The 21,703-nt window shown below is 45.1% G+C and overlaps 1 protein-coding gene and 1 non-coding gene across 2 annotated transcripts; both read right to left on the minus strand.

Annotated features, from left to right (window-relative positions):
* Window positions 1–691: 691 nt before the first annotated feature.
* On the minus strand, window positions 692–21,168 carry Cs (citrate synthase). Its single transcript, XM_059245393.1, has 11 exons — window positions 20,943–21,168; window positions 9,139–9,186; window positions 8,219–8,326; window positions 7,464–7,529; window positions 6,152–6,283; window positions 5,819–6,007; window positions 4,034–4,233; window positions 3,197–3,326; window positions 2,976–3,077; window positions 2,368–2,577; window positions 692–1,494 (listed from the first exon to the last, which is right to left on the minus strand). The coding sequence occupies exons 1-11, from the start codon at window positions 20,982–20,984 to the stop codon at window positions 1,324–1,326; spliced, it is 1,398 nt and encodes a 465-aa protein (XP_059101376.1). The 5' UTR covers window positions 20,985–21,168; the 3' UTR covers window positions 692–1,323.
* LOC131895417 (U8 small nucleolar RNA) lies at window positions 9,816–9,932 on the minus strand. Its single transcript, XR_009375172.1, has one exon. It is a non-coding gene; the product is annotated as a U8 small nucleolar RNA (small nucleolar RNA).
* Window positions 21,169–21,703: the final 535 nt, after the last annotated feature.

The raw sequence follows: 21,703 nt of genomic DNA on the forward strand, positions 1-21,703 counted from the left end.
CTGCATCATGACTTAACAGTTACCCAGGGTTACAGTGTATCCATCTCAGCAGTGTGGTGCTGGGGTCTGGGTTCCACACAAACACAGGCAGGAGTTTGGGGTAAGGAGGGGGCACAACAGGAGTGTATCTCAACCCTTTCTCAAAGAAAAGGCAGTAGAGCATTCTGAGTCACTGAAAATCTGTGCAAATTGGGGCTGCTAAAGTAAACACCATACTGTGAGCTCTTAAGGAAAGAGAAAGAGAAAGAGAAAGAGAAAGAGATCGGTAAATAAAGGACATGTCCTTGGCGCAGGGGATGAGAAGAAGGCTCACTGTTTGAATTCCCTCAGACCTAGTCCAACTGATATTCAAAGGGAACTATATTCAATTGCAAGTCATTTTTCTGTTCAAAAAGAAAGCTAGAACCCCTGGGACCAGACCATGAAGGGGCTGGTCATTCCTGAGCCCTTGTTCTGTGTGCCAGAGCATATTAACAGGAAAAAACAAGGTCCAAGGAGAGTGGCTTATGTTCCATGGAAGTAAAAGGCCTAGTTCACATTAAGTACTGATAAAGCCAAATGACTGGGAAGACCACAGATCAAGACCTGCTAAGAGGACCCTAGCAGAGGCTAGGACAGGGAGACCCAGAGCATCCTCAGCTGAGGCACAGCAGGTGTAGGAAGCCTGGAAGGAAACAGAACACTCCCAGACTTTAACGTTAATGGTATAATTTAAAAAGAGAAATAGAATCAAATGCTGGGTACCAGTAACAATAAATACCATGCCGTTTATGGTCACCCGACCATAGCATAAAAAGTTGCCAAAGTGTTTCCCGCTAACCAGTAGATCTTGCTGCTAGGAGGCTGCTTGCATACACAGGAAAAGGCCCAAGGATTGGACACAGCTGATATCCCACATGATTCCTATGGTAACAAAAGGATCCTGGCCCTGGCCTCAGTGGTTTAGAGGGCTGGTGGAGTAGAAGCAAAAGCTTCACAGGGTGACTGCAGCTTTTCTGTAACCTGCTTTGACCTAAAGAAGAGGAGCCAGACTCTCACTCTAAAGATGGTGGGTAGCCAGATCTAACCCTGACCTCATGCATTAGTCCTGGTCATCCTATAGTCGGTGGACAACTCATACCAGGTAGGGAAGTGAGCTGGTGAGGGAAGAAGGGGTCGCTTTTCATCTTTTAACTCTTAATTTATATTTTAACTTCAAATGTATTTTCAGTGCCTCAGATACAGTTTAATCTTAAGTCTTAAAGGCCCCTGAAACAAAACAAAATTATACTTTATTTGTAAGCTTCCTCATTTTCTTATATTCATTTTCCCCAATCTCCCATTTTACCCTGACTTAGAGTCCACAAACTTCATCAGACCATCCGTGCTCATGGACTTGGGCCTTTCTAGAGGTAAGCCTAGGGCTCTGCTCCAGATGAGTTGTGCCAGCACACCCAGTGCCCTCGACACTCCAAACAGGACTGTGTAGTAGTTCATCTCCGTCATGCCATAGTACTGTTAAGGTAGAAGAGAAGAAAAGGCTTTATTAAAAGCCAGAGACAGTGGCATACACAAGTCCATGGCAACAAGGACCTTAGAGACTTCATTTCCCCCCTTTTATCCAGTCTTGGTCCACTCAGCCTTAGACAGAAGGAACATTAGGAGAAGTAGAGCAACTGTAATCCGGTCCCTGCCGTGAGCAACTGTATCAAAGGCTCTGTGAGGGAGGCCATAGAAGACTCCTTACTCTAGCAGAGCTGGTGTTGTAGACCTGAAAGTCTATCTACTTAAGAGGCTGAGGCAAGAGATCAAAAGCTTAAGGTCAGAGGCCAAGAACAGCTTGGTTTGTAGACCGTTTGCCTTTCAAGACTGAGGATCTGAGTTCAGATTCCCAGCATGCACATGTAAGTCGGGGCGTAGCGGCCTGTGCCTGAAATCCTGGAAGCAGGAGGACCCTTGAGCTTGTTACTGATGAATGGAAATCAATGAATTCCAGGTTCAATAAGAGACCCTGTCTCCAAAAGTAAGATAGAAAGCAGACACCTGACATCACCTCTGGCACCCACAGATGCCAGCACACACAGACACACAGACACACAGACACACACATTTACCACCAATTAACTAGAAAGAGGGCCAGGCCTGGTGGTGCATAAATATCTTCATTCAAAGAACTTGGGAGGCAGAGGCAGCGGATCTGAGTTCAAGGCCAAGCTGATCTACATGGAGTTCCAAGCCACTCAAGACTACTGAGTAAGACCTCTCAATAAAAGGCCACACATGAGGCTTTGGGTTCCATGCCCTTGTTCTGGTTAGGGGTGATTTTGTGCACAGCAAAGAACAAAACAGCAGTACAAGTGAGCGGGAAGTACGAGAGAAAGGACTCACCTGGAGCAGCACCCCACTGTGAGCATCTACGTTGGGCCAAGGGTTCTTGGCCTTCCCCTGCTCTAAGAGGATATTGGGCACAATCTTGTAGAGCTGAGCAACCAGCTTAAACATGGGGTCATTAGGCAGATGTTTCAGAGCAAACTCTCTCTGACAGGAATATCGGGGGTCAGTCTTCCTTAGTACTGCATGACCATATCCTGGGACAACCTGTAAAGGGTGGAAAAAAATACAGAATTGGCATATTCAGGTAGAACTTTTCCTCTTCACCCTCAGGGTAATTTGGTCCTGGTGGCTCAAATTCAGCCTGGGTAATTCAGTGAAACCCTGTCTCAAAAAAAAAAAGCAAGGGCTGACGACACAGTTCAGCTCAGTGCCAGAGCACCTGCCTAGCCAGAAGATGCTGGGTTCAAGCCCAAGCATCATACATAAAAAAGAAAATTAAATCCACAAGGGAAACAATAGAAAAGGCAGGTTTCTGGCTAATTGATGCAGGGACAGCTTTTATTCTTTTATTTTATTTTTCCCTTGAGACAAGGTCTCGATGGCCTGGAATTGTCTTTCAAGTTGCAGTGTCTGGGTCTCAGTCTCTTTTCCTGATTGCTTACCCGTCCTGAATTGAGTGTATTCCAGATGTAGTCTCGTAACTTCTCGTCTGACACATCTTTGCCAACTTCCTTCTGTAGCTGTGTTAGCCAGACCAGCACTTCCTGTATGTCAAGTTTAGGGTGGGGAAGAGGAACATCAATGTACATGCCAAGGAAAGAATGTCAAGATAAGGGGCAGAGCATGTGGGTAAAAACACAGAACAGGGAAAGCCTAGTCTTACCTGATTTGCTAGTCCATGTAGAGGCCCTGCCAGCCCATTCATGGCTGCTGCGAAGGATAGGTAAGGGTCTGAAAGGGCACTGCCCACCAGGTGGCTTGTGTGGGCACTTACATTACCACCCTCATGGTCACTGTGGGGATAGAAGGCAGAGTCAGAGAAAGAAAAGGCTGGTTGTGAAGCACAGACCCTGCTTTTCTTCTGTCACATCTTGGCCTCATGGGCTCCCAACACTCTGGAGCCTGTCAGCTGGCACCTACTCCCTCTCCCATGCCCACTTTTCACCCTACACTTCCACTGTTAGGATCAAAGATGGAGCTCAAAGCACGTATTAGGCAAATACTCTTCCTGAGCTACGTATTCTCAGCTACCTCCCCCATCTGAATAATGACGACCAGAAGAGGGAGCTCCTGGAAAGCTGATGGACTGCCTCATGTGAGCAGCTTATCTTTTCCCAATCACAAGCAACATCCCTAAGCCTTTCAGCTTTTCTTCCTTATTTTTTGCCTAGTTTCAATCCCTACAAGGTGTTTCTACCCCTTTGCTACAGACCATCTGTTCCAGATAATAACATTAAGGAGCATTTTAACGTACCCCTACCCCCCATTGCTGGGCATGGTGGCACACGCCCTTAATCCTGGCACTTGGGAGACAGGCAGGAGGATCTTTCTGAGTTTGAGGCCAGCCTGATCTACATAGTGAGTTCAAGGACAGCCAGGGCTATGTAGAAAGATCCTGTCTCAAACAAACAAAAAACCCAAAACCTAAAAACCAAACCAAAACAAAGAGTTTCCCATCAATCCAGGCACTTGAGGGGTATAATTACTAAATCTGGCTCACCTGTGGATGGTGAGGTACAAACGCATAAGCTCAGTGAACTGTGCATCAGTATAGCCTAACATGTTGGTAAAATTGTGGGACCAGTCCAGCTTAGAGTCAATGGCCCCAATGCTGCTGCCTTCCCGGTAAAGATTCCGGTAGATCTTTGCTGCAACACAAGGTAGCTTCGCAATCAGGTCCATACAGTCTTCATAAATCAACTGAAGAAAAGATGGAGGGGAAAAAAAAGGAATTACCTGCAAAGCATTATTAGGCTGCAATACTGTTTGTGTGTCTGGGTTGATAGCTGTATGCTGGGTAGTTATAAAGTCTATTAAGGAATAGAATAACCATAACCATATACTGAGTAAACTACTACAACCCAGGTTTCTAATACTGTTTTCTTCCTCCTGAACATATAACAACCACCTCATAGATAAGGAACTGAGGTTCCTAGGACTCAGTTAAGTGTGGTGGTATTGTGTTCCCCAAAATATTGTGCACCCTAATAAACTTATCTGGGGTCAGAGACAGAACAGCCACTAGATACAAAGGCTAGAAAATGGTGGCACTCACACCTTTAATCCTAGCATTCCAGAGGTAGAAATCCCTCTGGATCTCTGTGAGTTCAAGGCCACACTGGAAATGGCCAGGCATGGTGACACACCCTTTAATCCCAGGGAGTGGTGGTAGAAAGCAGAAAGATATATAAGGCATGAGGACCAGAAACTAGAAGCATTTGGCTGGTTAAGCTTTCAGGCTTTGGAGCAGCAGTTCAGCTGAGAGCCATTCGGATGTGCTGCGCTGTGATGTTCTCAGGAAACTGTAAATTTACACTAAATTAATGTGCTCAGATATCGTCTTTACATCTTTAAGTTGTATTTATTATTATTGTATGTGTGTAACATGCATGTAAGGGGGCAGGGGTCCCACATGCCACAGCACACAGTGAAGAAGAGGACGACCCTGTGAAGCCCCTTTTTTCCTACCACCTTATGTGGGTTCTGGGGACAAAAGAGATTCTGGGATTGTGCAAGTGCCTTTACCGGCTGAACCATCTCACTGGCCCATTTTCTAAAACTAATTCTTTATTTCTCTATTCTAATGTTTAATTTAATTCTATATTTTATCTTCCAATGAAAATTTATTATCTATGTTAAGAGTCAAACAGTGCTGACCAATTATTGAATAGCAAAAGCTTCAAGATTTAGGTATGTTTGACTGTTAACATAGATGGTATAGTGTGTGCTGTGTACGGTGCTGCGCACTGGACAACACCCCAACAACAGGATTTAAACTAGTGAGGTCACTTTTCATTTTCAGAAAATAAAATTTGTTTCAGGATCTCATAAGCAGGATGCCAGCCACCTTTTCTCTCCCAACAGCATCTTGGGTGGTCTAACCCAGAGTGTGACTGGCCTCAGTCCTCCTAGACTACTGTGATTAGCTATCGTTCACCCAAATTCTAAGGCGTCATGGAAACCCTCCTTGTTTGGGGCTGGTGAGGTGGCTTGGTGGACACACTAGTCTGATGCCTGGCACCCTTTGACACACTGTATGAGGAGAAGTCAGGTTCCTGTGAGCTGTCTTCTGACCGTCACACGCTGTGTGAGCGCACAAACCACATAGAAACAAATAAGATGGGAAGAAAAACACACAGGAAAAAAACAAGTTACCATCTTACAGTGAATTTTTGTTTTAGGGTGGGACTAACTCGGGGTCACAGTTTGTGAAGTGGGTTCCTGGAGTAACTCGGAAGTGCTCTGAACCCCGTTACAGCCCAGTCCCGCCACTCAGATCTCCTACCTCCCAGTACTTGGTTCGGTTGATCCCCTCTGCATATGCCCGGGCAAAGTTACTCTCACTGTTGAGGGCTGTGATGGCTGCACTGAGCTGAGACATGGGGTGCAGATTAGTCGGAAAGTTGTCCAGCATGGTGACCACATGAGAAGGCAGAGCTGCCCTCTTTGCCCATTCTTGTGAGAGCCAAGATACCTGTGAAAAAGGAGATCCACTCAGACCCCGCTGATTCCTTCTCAAAGCAAGCCATAAACTCTAACTACGGGCAGATGAGGAGTCAATGTTGAAGACTAGAGAAAGGCAAGGACAGGGAATGGGAAGGGCCAGTGTTCACCATACCTGTCCCTCTGTTGGCATCTTTCCAGTTACCAGCAGCCAAAATAAGCCCTCAGGTAGGGGTTCTTCCCCACCCTTAGCCTTAGGCAGCAGTTTCTGGCATTCAGGGATACTATAGCCTCGGAAACGGATGCCCTTGAGAAAGAAGAGTGAGAATTACAACCAAATTATTAATCTGTCCTCCGTCATAAAACAGACTGGTCCTAATCATGTCAGACACTCAGTGGGTAAACACACTTGACACTCAGCCTGATGGCCTGAGTTTGATCCTGGGACTCACACAGTGACACAAGAGAAATGACTCCCAAGTTGTCCTCTGACCTCCACACTTACAATGTGGCACTTGTACCTGGGCACACACATGAACATGCACACACAAAGTGCAAGTATTTATTAAAAAATATTATATACACTAAACCAAAACAAAACAAAAAAAGCCAGGCATGGTGACGCACGCCTTTAATCCTAGCACTCTGGAGGTAGAGGCAGGTGGATCTCTGAGTTCAAGGCCAGCTTGGTCTACAGAGTGATTTCCAGGACAACCAGGGCTACACAGAGAAACCCTGTCTCACAAAAAACAAAGATATACAGAGAAACCCTGTCTTGAACCCCCTCCCCAAAAAACCGACAACAAAAAAACCCAAACACAAAAAAAGAAAAAAAAAATTATCTTATATATATATATTCACTTACTTTTAAAAAAATCTATTTTTTTTTTTGAGATAGAGTATGTCTATGTAGTCCTGTCATTCACTATGAAGACCAGGGTGGCCTTGAACTCATAGAGATCGACCAGCCTCTGCCTCCCGAGCGCTAGGATGAAAGATGCGGGCCCCCATATCTGGATATTTTTCTTACTTTTAACTGTGTGTGCACATGAGTGTGTGGGTGTAGTGTGTCTTAATTGCTAAGCCACCTCTCTAGCCCCATATATGTGGTTTGTTTTTTTTTTCTTCAATTAAAGGGGGGGGCACATGCCATGAGTTCAAGGCCAATGTGGTGTATACCGTAAGTTCCAGGCCAGCCAAGGGTAAGACTTACTTAAAAAAAAAAAAAAAAAAAAAACAACAAAAAAAAAACCACCACCACCACAACAACAACAACAACAACAAAACAAACAAGAACCAAACCAAACCAAAACCCTAGTACTTTCAAATATTAATTCTTCAAATATCTACTTCTGCCTTTGTTCCCTTACTCTGTACTCAGATGTTCTGAGGAGAAAAGTGTTCTTCTCTGCACTGTGCGTTAGTTTCCAAACTGGTTTGTATGGTCAGAACCCACTGGTAATCGCTGACGGATGATGGTGTCTTACCTCATCAGGATCAAGAACTGATGTTTCATACACAAGTCCTTTCATGCCTCTCATGCCACCATACATCTAAAGGAAAGAGGTTGTGACCAATCAGAGTGGCTCAGACTATGGAGCTCAGAGAAGACGTTTACTTTCTTACTTGCAAGATACACTCAGGAGGCAGTGTCTAGGGGTTGATTTCTAGAACTAAACCAGCGTGTTATCAAGGTCTGCTGGTGCAGGGAATGGACGCTTGCCCTAGGTCACTACTGTTTCTTTAGTGTTCCAGCCTTGGCTGCCTTTTCTTAACTGCATTGTATTTCTTCTCCTGACCGTTCTTAACCCCCTCCACATTCCCTACGCTGAGTTAAACAGAATTAGATCTATTATGGGCAAAGGAAGGAGGCAATGACTAAAAATTGTTAGCTGAGTTGCTCAAACTCCTATGGCTGAGGAAGTTATCCTAAGGCTGTACAGAGGATTTACTGGGACTATAGTTTAACTGGATGGCTGCCACAACAATCAAAAGACAGTCCAGCCCTAACTAAAGAGCTGGGAACAGAACCAGAAACTACATGTATCTTTGTCATAGGTGAATAACGTTAGGCTTAATTATTAAATTTGCAGAAAATAACTATTCTCTAATGAATACCATAAATCCCAACATTTCATTGTACTGAGTAGAATACTTCTGAACCACCAGTAAAGAAAATGGTAATTTTGTGACATACATTACAGGGCTACTGTTCCCATCTAAGACACCACAGGCTACTTACCATGTCTACAGTGATTTGGCCCACCACTGTCTTCCCATGTTGCTGTCTGAAGGCTTTAATTCTGGCCTGCTCCTTAGGTATCAGATTGCTCAGTACATCTTTCAAATTCTAGAAAGAGAAATAGAAGGGTTAAGTGATAGGAAAACATAGAGGGCTTCCTACTGTAAAGAAGGTATGTGAAGACTGCCTGTTATCATTTCTCTGTCTGCCAGGAATGGGGAGGAGGGAACGCAGAGCTTCATTTTGCAGAGATGAAAATGTCCTGGATATGGACAGTGATGTTCACTTCATTAATGATAAAAAAGTCAGGAATGGTGGGTGCATGCCTATAATCCTAGGCAAGCAAGAGGCCACCCTGTCTCAGGAATTTAATAAAAGAGCTATATAAAACCCTGCATTAGGAATTAAAAAACAAACAAACAAACCTTAGCAGTAACTTTTATTTCATTTAGGGGTTATGAGTATGGTCTGGTGGCAAAGTACTTGCCTCTATGTGTGAAGCCCTGGGTTTAATGCTCAGCATTACAAAAAATAAAGAGGGGAGGGAACACTTGCTATTTCCACATTACTACTCCACTCGATAAATTATTTCTTAAGGGGCTGAAGAGATGGCTCAGTGGTTAAGAGCACTGGCTGCTCTTCCAGGACCAGGGTTCAATTCCCAGCACCCACATGGTAGTTCACACCTGTCTGTAACTCCATTTCCAGGGTATCCAACACCTTCACACAGACATACATGCAGGCAAAACACCAATGCACATAAAATTAAAAAAAATATTTCTGAAAACAGTAGTAATAATAATCATAACAATAACAATTACTGGCTAATTCCAACAGACTTAAGATAGCAAGGCAAGAAGCTGCCGAACACTCTACCCTGAGTCAGACTGCTGGATTCTGTACTCCTTGCCAGATCTTACCGTGGAAGAACTGGCATGCCGGACAGCAAAAACAAGGCAGGATGAATTCTGCAAAGAGATCAAGACAAAATCCTTATCAACACCCTTACCTCCTTTGCATCAAGGAGTTGCAGTGACTGCCTCTCCATTTTCACCTTTTAGGACTTTTGGCATCAAGTTTTACCAGGCCATAAATAGCCTGGCAGAAGCCTGCTGCTCATACCCACACTATCACTAGTATTCCTTTAAGAGTTTCTCTCACTAGGCAGTGGTGGTGGTGGTGGCGGCAGCGGCGCCGCACTCCTTTAATCCCAGCACTCGGGAGGCAGAGTCAGGCGGATCGCTGTGAGTTCGAGGCCAGCCTGGTCTACAGAGTGAGTTCCAGGACAGGCGCAAAGCTACACAGAGAAACCTTGTCTTGAAAAACCAAAAACCAAGCCAAAACAAAAATTTTCTTTCATACACCTGGGTTCCTGGACAACATAGTTGTTATATAGAGCATTAGTCCATCCAGATTTAATTGTCAATATTGTGAGTGGCTGCCCAGAAAACTGGCCGATTACTACTGCTGCTAAGACATCTCCATCACCTAGTCTTCTAGCATCACTCAACCTATCCAATCTAGGACAGCCTAGAGGCAGGGGCAGCCTTTCACAGTAGGATTTCTAACCCTTCTGGCTTATTTTATTTTCCAGAGAATCAGAAAGGAGCAAGCAGATGGGATTACAAAGATGCTAATCTCAACTGATGCAAACTTCAAGCATGTTGTTTTGCCCCTGGAAAGAGGAATAGGTAAGGATTATCCCACCTGATCATCCCTCCTGGTTTTAAAAGCACATAGAATATCTACAAAGAAGCAACTAACCAACAACTACTTAAGACCAGGAATGGAAGAAGAGCTAGAGGGATGGCACCCAAGCAGCAGCTCACAACTACCCCATAACTCCAGTTCTGGGGAATCCAATGCCCACTTCTAGCCCCTGAAGGTTCCAGGCATGCAAGTGATGCTTGGGTATATACATGCAAACAAAATACCCATACATATAAAATTAAAAATTACAAGAAAAAGGAAAGTCAAAGAAATGAGAGGATTTAAAGGCAGTAAGTCACCCTGGATGCTATGTGTGACATCTGTTTTAGGTGTCCGCTTGAGAGTATTAAAAAATACCCAGAGTAAAGGTGTTTCCAGAAGTAATCTCTTCTGAATGTGAGTATGAGTGGACTAAGTGGAAAGACACACCCTCAACGTACGTATGAACCTCATCAGCAGGGGCCTCTGAGCAAAACCAGAAAAGGTAAACCAGTCCCCCTGTCTCTCCCAGCTATACTTTTCTCCAAACATAGACACCAGACCTCTTCCTTTGAACACCATGACTGACAGACACTGGCACTTCCTCTTCATTTAAACACCATATATGACAGACACTTCATCTGCCTTTGAACACCACGACTGACAAGATACTGGCATTTCTCAGGTACTCAGGCTTATGGACTTGAACTGAAACATACTACCACTCTTCCAGGTATCCTAGTTGCTTCCATAACTGTTAGCATGCACACATATACAGATACACAAACAAATTTTTATTTTTTCCTTTTTGGACAAGGTATCTTCATGTAGCTCTGGCTGGCCTTGAACTCAGAGATTAGCTTGTCTTTGCCTCCCAAGTTGTGGGTCATAAAGGCTTGTGCCACCACACTCCTGGCATTTTCTTTTCTTTTCTTTCTTTTTTTTTTTCCAAGACAGGATTTCTCTGTGTAGCTTTGGTGCCTGTCCTGGATCTTGCTCCATAGACCAGGCTGGCCTCGAACTCAGAGATCCTCCTGGCTCTGCCTCCTGAGTGCTGGGATTAAAAGCGTGCACCACTGCAGCCACCCAGCTCACTCCTGGCATCTTTATATATTATCTATGTACACTGTACACAGTCATCTTACTGACTCTCTAAACCTTGACTAACAAACTATTCAAAATGATAAAGGAAAAAAATTCAAGTTAGAACAACTTTAATTACAAAGAACACAGAATACATACTTGATGTGGTGGTGCATACCTGTAATCCCAGCACTTGGGACACAGAGGCAGTAGGATCACAGCTTCTAGGCTAGCCTAAGTCTACAGAGTGAGACATGCCTAAAAAACAACAAAACGGTGGCGGAGGCTGGAGGGACGGCTCAGCAAGCCGGAGCACTGGCTGCTCTCCCGGAGGAGCTGAGTTCCCAGCACCACACTGCAGCTCACAACTGTCCGTAACTCTACTTCTAGGAGATCTAATGCCCTCTTCTGGCTTCCACAGGCATCAGGTACAGACGGTACACAGTCATTCATGCAGGCAAAACACCCACACACAAAAGAATAATTTAAAAAAATCAAGAAGTAAAATAAGGAGTATGGGGATGTAATGCAAGCACTTGTCTAACATGCACGAGGCCTCAGACGCCCCCCACACCACTCCATACCCTTTACACAGTGATGCAGCCTATATGACCCCAGCACCCTCAGCTGCATCGGCCCAGTTTTCAGCACAAAGAGACTACGTCCCAAAATTAAATAAATAAACACATTAATGGAAATTCAGACTTGAATCTCAGACCTAATTTCAATCTAGTTTACATGAAACAAACAAACAAACAAACAAACAAACAAAAAACCCCACAGAAGTCCTAACTACAGGTCTGCCATTTTCATCCTGTTACTTGGCTATGACACCCAACACAACAGTCTCACTTCAAATCTCTAAAACGGTAACGAAAGGCCAATTTTAGGTTGTGGGAGACGGCTCAGTGGGCAAGAGTGCTTACTCTGCAAGCATAAAGACCAAGCCCAAGTCTCCAGCACCCTCATGAAAGCCAGATGTCAATACTAAATTGTATTTTGTTAAGTCACTAGGCATTTTGTTATCAAATAAAAGTAACCTGTAAGTTCTTTTCAGAATGTTTTAACATATGTATGTTAAATGCATTTCTAGTCCATACCTAGTATCTTGTAAAAATATAGGCTGTTATAAAAAAAAAAAAAAAGAAAGAAAAACAGTAACAATAAAATAGGCATGGCGGCTTGTACCTATAGCTCAGAAATCACTCATTTACATAAATTTTAAAGCATGTAGGACACTGATTTGTGCATAGGTAATAAATTTAATACTTGTTTCTTAAAAATGCACTGGTCTTGTATGGCATGGTGGTGACATGCTTGTAATCCCAGCACTATAAAGGCTGAAGCAGGAAGATTCAAGTTCCAAGCTAGCCTGGGCTATAGAGTGAAACCATGTTTTTGAAAAAAGGAAAGAGTCAGGTGTCATGGACACAGGCCTAGGAACTCAAAATCAGTCTCAGCTACATACCATATCCAGTCTGAGGCTACCTGAGCTATGTGAGACCCTATCTCAAAAGAAGGGGGGAAAGAAAGGAAGAAAAACAGAGAAATGTGTTGGTTATAACATACCACCAAGTGTCAAAACTTTTGCATCATAAGAAGAATCAGTCAGACCCTAGGAAAGGGTGAATGGCTAATTTTCTTTAGCAATAAAACAGGAAATAAAACCTTCAACTTCCTATTTTTTGGGGAGGGATATCATTTTTACCTTTTTTGAGACAGGATCACCTATGGTACAGATTGTTCCTGAACTCACTATGTAGCCAAGGCTGGCCTCAAACTCCTGATCTTTCTGCTTTCTACCAGGGTGCTGGGATCACAGGTTTTTTTGAGACACTACAATCAAGGGTATCCTGGAACTCTGTATACAATCATGCTAACCTGGAACTCGTGTCCAATACTCCTGCCTAAACCCCTAAAATCTCCACCAGCAGCTCTATATAGGAGGTGTTTGAGAATGGTGACATCCAAGCCACAAAAGCCCCCACTCAGCTACCCAGTGACTTCCACAGCAAGCTGCAGAATGGCCTTAGGCATTATGCTCAGACTGTACTCACTGACCACTTTTGAATGTCTACCTCCCAGCTCCTCCCCAACCCTGGAGCTGTGGCAGCAGGGACTCTGGCTTCTGGTTGCTTGCCACAGTAGTCACCTCATTGACCAGCAGCTGTCAGGTGAGTCAGGCACTTGCTTCACTCAATAGGTCAGTTCCGTCATGGGGAGAGCCAGAGAGCCGCTAAAGCTTGGTGAATAATGGCTGACAGCCAGGATTCCCTACAGGGGAAAGTGGAAGTACCATAATCATTGACAGGCTTCTTCAAACCTCACAGGCTGTTGCCTTGTACTTGCTCATTCTATTTATTTATTGCGGGGTGTTTTTTTTTTTTTTTTTTTTCCTCTTTTTCGAGACAAGGTTTCTCTGTGTAACAGCTCTGGCTGTCCTGGAACTCACTTTGTAGACCAAGCTGGCTTTGAACTCAGAGAGCTCTGCATTTTATTTATTTTTTGAGACAGGATCTCATGTAGCACAGGCTGGCTTTGAATCAATGCTCCCCGTGTTGACTCCTGAGAGCTGGGATTACAGGCATGTTCACAGTGCACAGACAAAACACCTACACACAGAAAACAAAACAAAGAGCCTTGGGAGAAATCACTCTGATCTTAATAAGACGCTGTCGTCAGTAGATGACAGAGCGAGACAGATGCAAACACAACACCAGCAGATTCCCTTAGCCAGCATGAGAAATCCTGAGCTACAGAGGCTTTGGATGCAGAAAGAACTACTTGTATTAAGAAAAAAAAAAAAAAAAAAAAAAAACAACTTGGGCTGGGCACTGGTGGTGGCGGTGCATACGCCTTTAATCCCAGCACTCAGGAGGCAGAGGCAGGCGGATCTCTGTGAGTTCAGGGCCAGCCTGGTCTACAAAAGAAAGTTCCAGGGTAGCTAGGGCTGTTACACAGAGAAACCCCATCTCAAAAAAAAAAAAAAAAAAAAAAAAAAAAAAAACTAAATAAATAAAGCCAGGAGTGGAGGCGCATGTCTTTAACTCGCAGGCAGGTCTGAGGATTTGAGGCCAGCTTGATCTATACAGTGAGTTCCACATCATCCAGGCATACAGAGTGAGAGCCTACCTAAAAAAAAAAAAAAAAAACGATGGAGCAGGAGAGATGGCAGAGTGATTAAGAGTGTCTTACCAGAGAGTTCCGTTCCTAACACCAATGCTGGACAGCTCACAATCCCTGCAGCTCTAGCTCTCTGGGGAGGTGAGGCCACTGCTCTCACAAACATACGTGAAGTGAAATAAACCAGGCAGAGAGCAGTGGGGCTCACCTTTAACTCTAGCACTGGAGACACAGAGGCAGATGGATCTCTGTGAGTTTGAGGATAGGCTGGTCCACACATCAAATTCTAGAACAGCCAGGGCTACATCGTGAGACTGTCTCAAAAATAAATAAAGACACCTGTCTCCTTAGCATTTCAATCTCAAAAATAATTAAGGAATGAAGGCCTGTCTTGGTGGTGCACATTTATAATCTTAGTCCCTGGGAGGCAGAAGGAACCTGCCTGATCCTTCAGGAATTTAGAGCCTGCCTCAGTTACACGGGACCCTGTCTCAGAGGAACTCAAAAGGAAATAAAAGAAAAATAAAAAAAACTTCACAACAACAAAAAAAATTGGTCTAGGACAAAGAACCCTCTATTTCCAGAACCAGGTCAGAGAACCAAAGCCATTGACAGCCTGTGTTCCACAACGGTCGTGCTGGAAGTCAGCCTGCGGTGTTCCGTCAGGCCACTTACAGCCCAGCACAGTAGTCCAGCTCATACTCTGACACCCTATACCAACAGGAAGTCTCTTAATAATTCTACCTGTCTTTTTTTTTTTTTTTTTTTTTGGTTTTTTGAGACAGGGTTTCTCTGTGTAGCTTTGCGCCTTTCCTGGAACTCACTTGGTAGCCCAGGCTGGCCTCGAACTCACAGAGACCCACCTGGCTCTGCCTCCCGAGTGCTGGGATTAAAGGTGTGCTACACCACCACCACCACCACCACCACCACCACCACCACCACCCAGCCTTAAAAATTTTTTCAATTACAGTATTATTACTTAAGTGCCTGAGTGACACAGACAGAAACACACACACACACACACACACACACACACACACACACACCGTGGCTCTGGTGTGGAGGACAGAGAACAAATTACAGAATTGGTTCTCTTTCCAACATGTGGGACTGGAGTGATTATAAGGCTTGGTGGCCAAGTGCCTTTGCCTGCTGAGCTATCTTGCTGGCTCCTGCTTGTCGCTTTCTAACTGGTCCTGCTTGCCTACAGTTCCACTCATTATTCAGACAGGAAGACCATAAAAGATACAATTCAAACCTCAGAAAAGGACTTTTTGTTTCAGCAGAAGCCCATACTGTTTTTTTTTATAAGTTTGCTTATCTTATTAAGTATTTTTTAAAATTGTGTGTGTGAAACAGGGTGTCACTATATAGCTTTGGCTGGCCTCAAACTCACAGAGATCCATATGCCTCTGCCTCCAGAATGATGCAGTTAAGGAAATGGCCAACATGCGTAGCTTATAAAATTTATTTTTAAAGATTCCTTTTAATTTATGTGTCTGAGTATGCCATGTGTGTGCAGGTGCCCAAGAAGGCCAGAGAGGGCATAGGATCCCCTGGAGCTGGAGGTAAAGGCAATTGTAAAGCCACCCAATGTGGGTGCTGGGAACCAAACTCAGGTCTTCTACAATAGTTCATGCTCTTAACTGATTCCACATCTCTCCAGGTTCAATTTATTATTTTTTAATGTATTAACTTTTATTAATTTTAATTTAGAATTTATGCCTGGGCTGGTGAGAAGGTCCAGCAGGTAAAAGCACTTGCTGCCAAGCCTGATGATCTGAGTTTGTGGAAGGAGAAAAAAGATCAACTCACACCAACTTTCCTGACATCCACAGAGCACTGTGTGACGTGCACCCAGACACAAATTATCACATATACAGTCCATGCAATGGCTTGTCACTTTAACACTCTCTTGGAAATACTAAATGATTTCCTCACTTCTGCTAGATTTTTTTTTTTTTACAAGCTTTAGCTCCTAACACTCTGCTCTAGGTTTTACAAGAATCCTTCTCTAAATCATATGAAAAAAATAAAGCTGGGTGTGGCGGGTCACGCCTATAATCCCAGCATCACACATCATCAGTCCAAAAACTATCAACTGTCAGATTCCATCCCACTGCTTCGGATCACAATCTGATCAAGCACCCAGGTTACAATGCCCAGGAAACTCTGGGCAGCTGAGAAGAATGGGCAGGTGCTAAGAACACACCGCAGATCCGCCTCACCGCTTCAAATCTCACACCCTATTCTTTTTTTTTTTTCCCCCAAAAGCACTGACATAAGGCACAAGAACTCACTGTGTGGCTTTAGCTGAGATCCAAGTCTGCTCAGATTCTAAAAACCAGAATGCCATTGATCCTTCTCAACATCACTGACCATACTTCTGTCCTGACTACCTGTCTATGCCTATGACTTCATACTCACCTGCTCCCAATTTAAAGCCCAGTAGGAACAGACAGACTTAGCCTACAAGGTAAAGCTTCACTTGATCAAGGAAGGTAACCACAGAGATCAGAGCCTTGCCTTCAAAAGTGTTGGGTGTTAAGCCTATTTCACAGGAGAAAAATTACTATTTTGTTGAAATTAATTTCTGACTAGGGCTTATAGAGAATGGGTAGTGAAGGCATTCTGTAAGTCACTGTTAATGTAAAACTGCACTGATCTTTTCAAAGCTCTAAACATCCTAACCTAGAGAAGTAATTCTCACTGATACAAAATTCCCTTTAGGATGGATGAGATGGTGCAAGCCTGTAACTCCAGCACCTGGGATAGACTTAATGGGGATCAAGAAAGAGGTCTTGCCAGGTGGTGGTGGAGCATGCCTTAATCCCAAGCATTCAGCAGACAGAGGCAGGCGGATCTCTTTGAATTCAAGGCCAGTCTGGAACTATAGCATGAGTTCCAGAACAGCTAGGGCTACAGAGAAACCCTGTCTCAAAAAGCTAAACAAAACAAAACACGAGAGAGAGAGAGAGAGAGAGAGAGAGAGAGAGAGAGAGAGAGAGAGAGAGGGGGGGGGGGAGAGTGTGTTCTTGGTCAGACTGGGCTACATGATGAGATTGTCTTAAAAGAAAACAATATTCCTTGTAGATAGGGCTGATTAAGCACGTTGACTTCAAAACCCTAAAGGTGACCCAATGGTCCTATTCCAATTCCTAGCCTAACTACAAACCCGACCACCTGTGAAAACACCAGGACCAAACCAGCTCAAGTATGGATGGGCATAAACTACAACCTCCTGGCCAAGATTTATTTATTTATCTATAGGTCTTGATAGATTTTTTTTTTTTGGGGGGGTGTAAAAAATGAATTTTTCTTTTTCTTTTTTTAAAATAAATCCTGGCATGATCAGACACCGGATGGCCTGGGAATTGAACCCTGGTCCTCTGGAACATCAGTCACTGCTCTTAACTGCCGAGCCATCTCTCTCCTCTCAATATTTTCTTTCTAATTGGTTTTTCTTTTTCTTTTTTCTTTTACCAGTCTCATTATGCAGTCCCTGACTGGCCTGAAACTTTTGGAATATGAGACCTTCCTACCTTCCCACCTCAGCTTCTTTAGCTGCATTAGTGAGGTAATTCCAGAACACACATACTCTCTCTGGAGGTTTATAAACCTTGGGTCTTGCACATTCAAGGCAATCATTCTATCACTGAGTTATTATCTCCTTATTTTTATTTTTTATTTTTTGGTTTTTCGAGACAGGGTTTCTCTGTGTAGCTCCTGGAACTTGCTCTGTAGACCAGGCTGGCCTCAAACTCATAGACCTGCCTGTCTCCGCCTCCCAAGTGCTGGGACCAAAGGCACGCGCCACCACTGGCCCGCTTACTTTCTTAATAAAGCCTCTTTTAATATTAAGAAGTAAAGATTTATTACCAATGACTAATCAAACTGGAGGCTAATTCAGAGAGCTCAGGCAGGTAAGAACGGTGCTGATAATAACGAAAGGGTCCTCAGAACTGCAGTGGTACTACAGATTCTCAAAACTCTACTCCTGAATTGTGTCAGGCTTTGAGAGTTTTTTCTGTTTGTGTTTTTGTTTCAATGTTGTTCTCTCTCCATGTGTGTCTATGTGCACACATACATGTCGTGTGTCAAAGAGTGACTTTAGGTGTCTTCCTCTACTGACCTTCTTCACCTTCTTAATATTTTTAATAATCTCTCATTCAAACCCATTTCTGCTAGATTGACTGGCAATCTAGACCCGGAGTTCCCATCTGTCTCCAAGCTCCCGCACACCCAGCACTGAGGGTTATAGGCACATGTAACCAAACATGGGTTTTAGGTGGAGGTAATATTCTTTTACACTGTGATACTGTGATTGATGTAATAAAAAGCTAAACAGCCAATAGCTAGGCAGGAGGTATAGCAGGGACTTCTGGACAGAGAGTTCTGGGAAGAAGAAGGAGGAAGCAAGATGGGCAGTACAGAGTAAAGGTAACTGAGCCACATAAAAGAACGCAGATTAGAAGATATGGCTTAATTTAAGCTATAAGAGCTAGTGGGGCAAGCCTAAGCTATAGGCCAAACTTTTATAATTAATAATGAGTCTGTGTCCTTTTTTTGTGAGCTGGCAGCCCACAAGAAGTCTGTCTACGAGGTAGGGATAGGAACTCAGGTCCTTATGCTTGCACAGCAAAGCACTTACCCTTGGAGTTCAAGCTTAATGAACTTTTTCTGTGTGCAGCCCAGGTTGACCTTGAATTTGTAATGATCCTCCTGCCTAAGCTCCCAGTGTTTGTTTTACAGTTGAGAGCCACCAAGGTCTGCTTCTGGGCTTTGCTGTTTATTTTATTTTTTTTTTTCATTTTTTTATTTTTTTAATTTTTTTTTAATTTATTTTTTTTTGGGGTTTTTTCGAGACAGGGTTTCTCTGTGTAGCTTTGCGCCTTTCCTGGAACTCGCTTTGGAGACCAGGCTGGCCTCGAACTCACAGAGATCCGCCTGGCTCTGCCTCCCGAGTGCTGGGATTAAAGGCGTGCGCCACCAACGCCCGGGTCATTTTTTTATTTTTTGAGACAGGGTTTCTCTGTGAAACAGTCCTGGCTGTCCTGGAATTCACTCTGTAGACCAGGCTGGACTCCAACTCACACAGATCCACCTGCCTCTGCCTCCCAAGTGCTGGGATTAAAGGCATGTGCCACCACCGGCCAGCTCGGGCTTTGCTGATTTTAAGAGTAAACTTTACCCCTTTTCTGAATGGAGGCAGGGTATCACGTAGCTCAGGATGGCCTCAAACTCACTATGCAGCTCCTGTCTCCACTTCCCAAGTGCTGGGATGACAGGTATTACCATCACACTCAATGCAAGGCAAACTGAAATTCATGCATGCTAGGCAAGTACTTGACCAAACGATTTCTAAGGTTTCCGGGATCCAACAGCAGTCATCCCCAAAACATTCTGAGATTTCCTAGGACCTTAACTGGCAAGATAAACTAAAGGTAAATTCAAAGGCTTTTACAAGTTCAGTTGTGTTAAGACTATCTGGTCTGGGTTAGCAGCTCTGAAATGATCTAATTATAGGTCCACTATTCTGCCAAAACACTGTCTAGAACTTGCTTCATTTCCCAAGAGGATTCCTTACCCAGTTCCCTGGCAGCCGGGGTAGCAACAGCCAAGACAGACAAGTATCTACCAAATAAGCAGTCTCTACCTTGTTTCTGGGTGCTCAGAAGTACCCCATGATATATCCTACAGGTTTTGTGGTACCTAACAACTATGAATGACACACAGCGAGTCAAAAACATTCTAAGCCTTTTCTTTCCTCCAGGCACACTCAGCTTCAAGCTGTCCACTGAAGAGAAAAAAACCTAAGTTCTTTACAGAAGCCAAGGTCATTTTGTGGGGCTGTCCCCACTTGGATTAGAGGGCTGAGATTCCCTCAGCACAGCTGGGTCTCTGTTTAAAGGGCCGAGTTATACAGAGTCCAAAGCAGATCACCTGAAATTAGAGTTATCATTACTTGGACTTGAAAGGCAAAAATGTCCAACTTAAAGGGCCCCAGGAAATTCAGAGGAAGTACTTCTGGTTAGAGGAGATTTAAGACGGAACAGCAGAACCCGCACAACTTAGTAGTAGAACTGGTCATGTGACCTTGGTTGGTGCTACTCCTCTTGCCCGTCTTCATTTATTGGCCTGCAGCTTGGTGGCACAACCTTTCTGGTTCTTGCTGGAGTCCTATGGATACTCTATCAGCAGGTTTAACAGAAATGCCACACCCTACCCAAGCTCCTCCTATATACAGTAAGTGCAAGAGTCCCAAGGACAAAGGGGAGCTGGGGGCTCTACTCCTCTAGCAAAACTGACCGGGCCGGGTCACTTCAAGGCTGCAATTACAATGAGGGGAAAAAAAAAAAAACAGGTCCTGACAGGACTCACTCCACAAAGCAGAGCCCCAAATTAGCCCCGGCTGCAGCTCTGGCCCGGTGACAAAAGTGAGCACCTTGGCTCACCCCTGCGCCCCCCCCCGCACCCCCCTGCAAACAATTCTTCCCCTAACTCCCGCGGCACGCCACACCTCTTCTCCCCGGCCCTTCGGCCGGGACCTCGCATCCATCCATCCCTCCCTCCCTCCCTCCCTCCCTCCTTCCCTCCCTCCCGCCTAGGATCTGACAGTTAGGCCGGGCCCCGGCCGCCGAGGACTGCAGGCCGGCACCGGGAGGAAGGGCAGCGCCGCACATGGCCTAGGAGCTCCGGGGAGGGCTGGCGGGCGGCCAAGCGCCGGGCCCCTTTAAGGCGCGGAGGGCGCCCGGGTGCCGGAGGGCCTGCGGCCGCCTCGGCCCCACCCCGCGACGACGCGCTTGCTTCCCTCCTTCTCGCCGCTCACCTTGGCTCCCAGCAGCCGGGCTGCCGCCGTGAGTAGAGCCATGGCTGGGCCAACTCCGGGACCTGGTGGGACGGGGACGGAGGGAGAGGGCCGCAGCTAACCACAGCAGCGGCCGCCGCTCTAACGGAGACCGCGCCAACCGGCGGACAAGGTTGAAAGGAGGCGGCCGCGGGGAAGGGTGGACGAACCGGCAGAGGCGCCCAGCCCAGGGTCCTCGCCGAGGCCCCGCCCACCGGCCGAAACCCGATCCCGCCCCTCTCGGGGGAGTCGCCTCGGGCTCGGCCATTGGCCCGAGACGGAGGAGGGGCGGGACTTGAGCCACTGACAGCTGTTACGGCGGGGAGGATTGGGCCGTGCGGATTAGGCTAATTAAGAGTGGGCGGAGAGGGGGCTGTAGGTGTCTTAGGATGTGCCTGAGAACTCAGTTAACTTCCTTCTTTGGCTTTTCCCGTTGCCCTTAACACATTTCGGATTCTCCGGAGAATGCGAAAGATAAAGCTCCAGCCCGCGACTTTTGAAGGTCACAGCACACAGCAATTCATCATTGCATTCCCCCACCCGCCTGGCATGCTCCCTTAGAGAATGTCTTTGGTTAATGACTTCAATGGCCATGGAGGTGACATCATGTGGAAAGCAGGCTATGATGCCAAAGTTAGCTGCTTGATGGAGACCATTTGAGAACAGCAGAAATCCTGGCATTGTAGATACCGACCCCCCCTAGGTGGAGAAGAGCAAAAACAGGAGCCTGAATATTTAGTGCT

The sequence above is a fragment of the Peromyscus eremicus genome, chromosome 18 (genome assembly GCF_949786415.1).
Source record: "Peromyscus eremicus chromosome 18, PerEre_H2_v1, whole genome shotgun sequence".
In the NCBI taxonomy this organism is placed as follows: Eukaryota; Metazoa; Chordata; class Mammalia; order Rodentia; family Cricetidae; genus Peromyscus; species Peromyscus eremicus.

Bases quoted from the DNA above. Each gene is read 5' to 3' on its own strand.
- Cs (XM_059245393.1), bottom strand. From the start codon at position 20,984: ATGGCTCTACTCACGGCGGCAGCCCGGCTGCTGGGAGCCAAG. The intron at 6,008-6,151 runs GTATGGTGAACA...CCTTTTTCACAG, and splicing joins AGATGCCAACAGAGGGACAG to GTATCTTGGCTCTCACAAGA. The intron at 2,578-2,975 runs GTAAGCAATCAG...CACCCTTTACAG, and splicing joins ATACACTCAATTCAGGACGG to GTTGTCCCAGGATATGGTCA.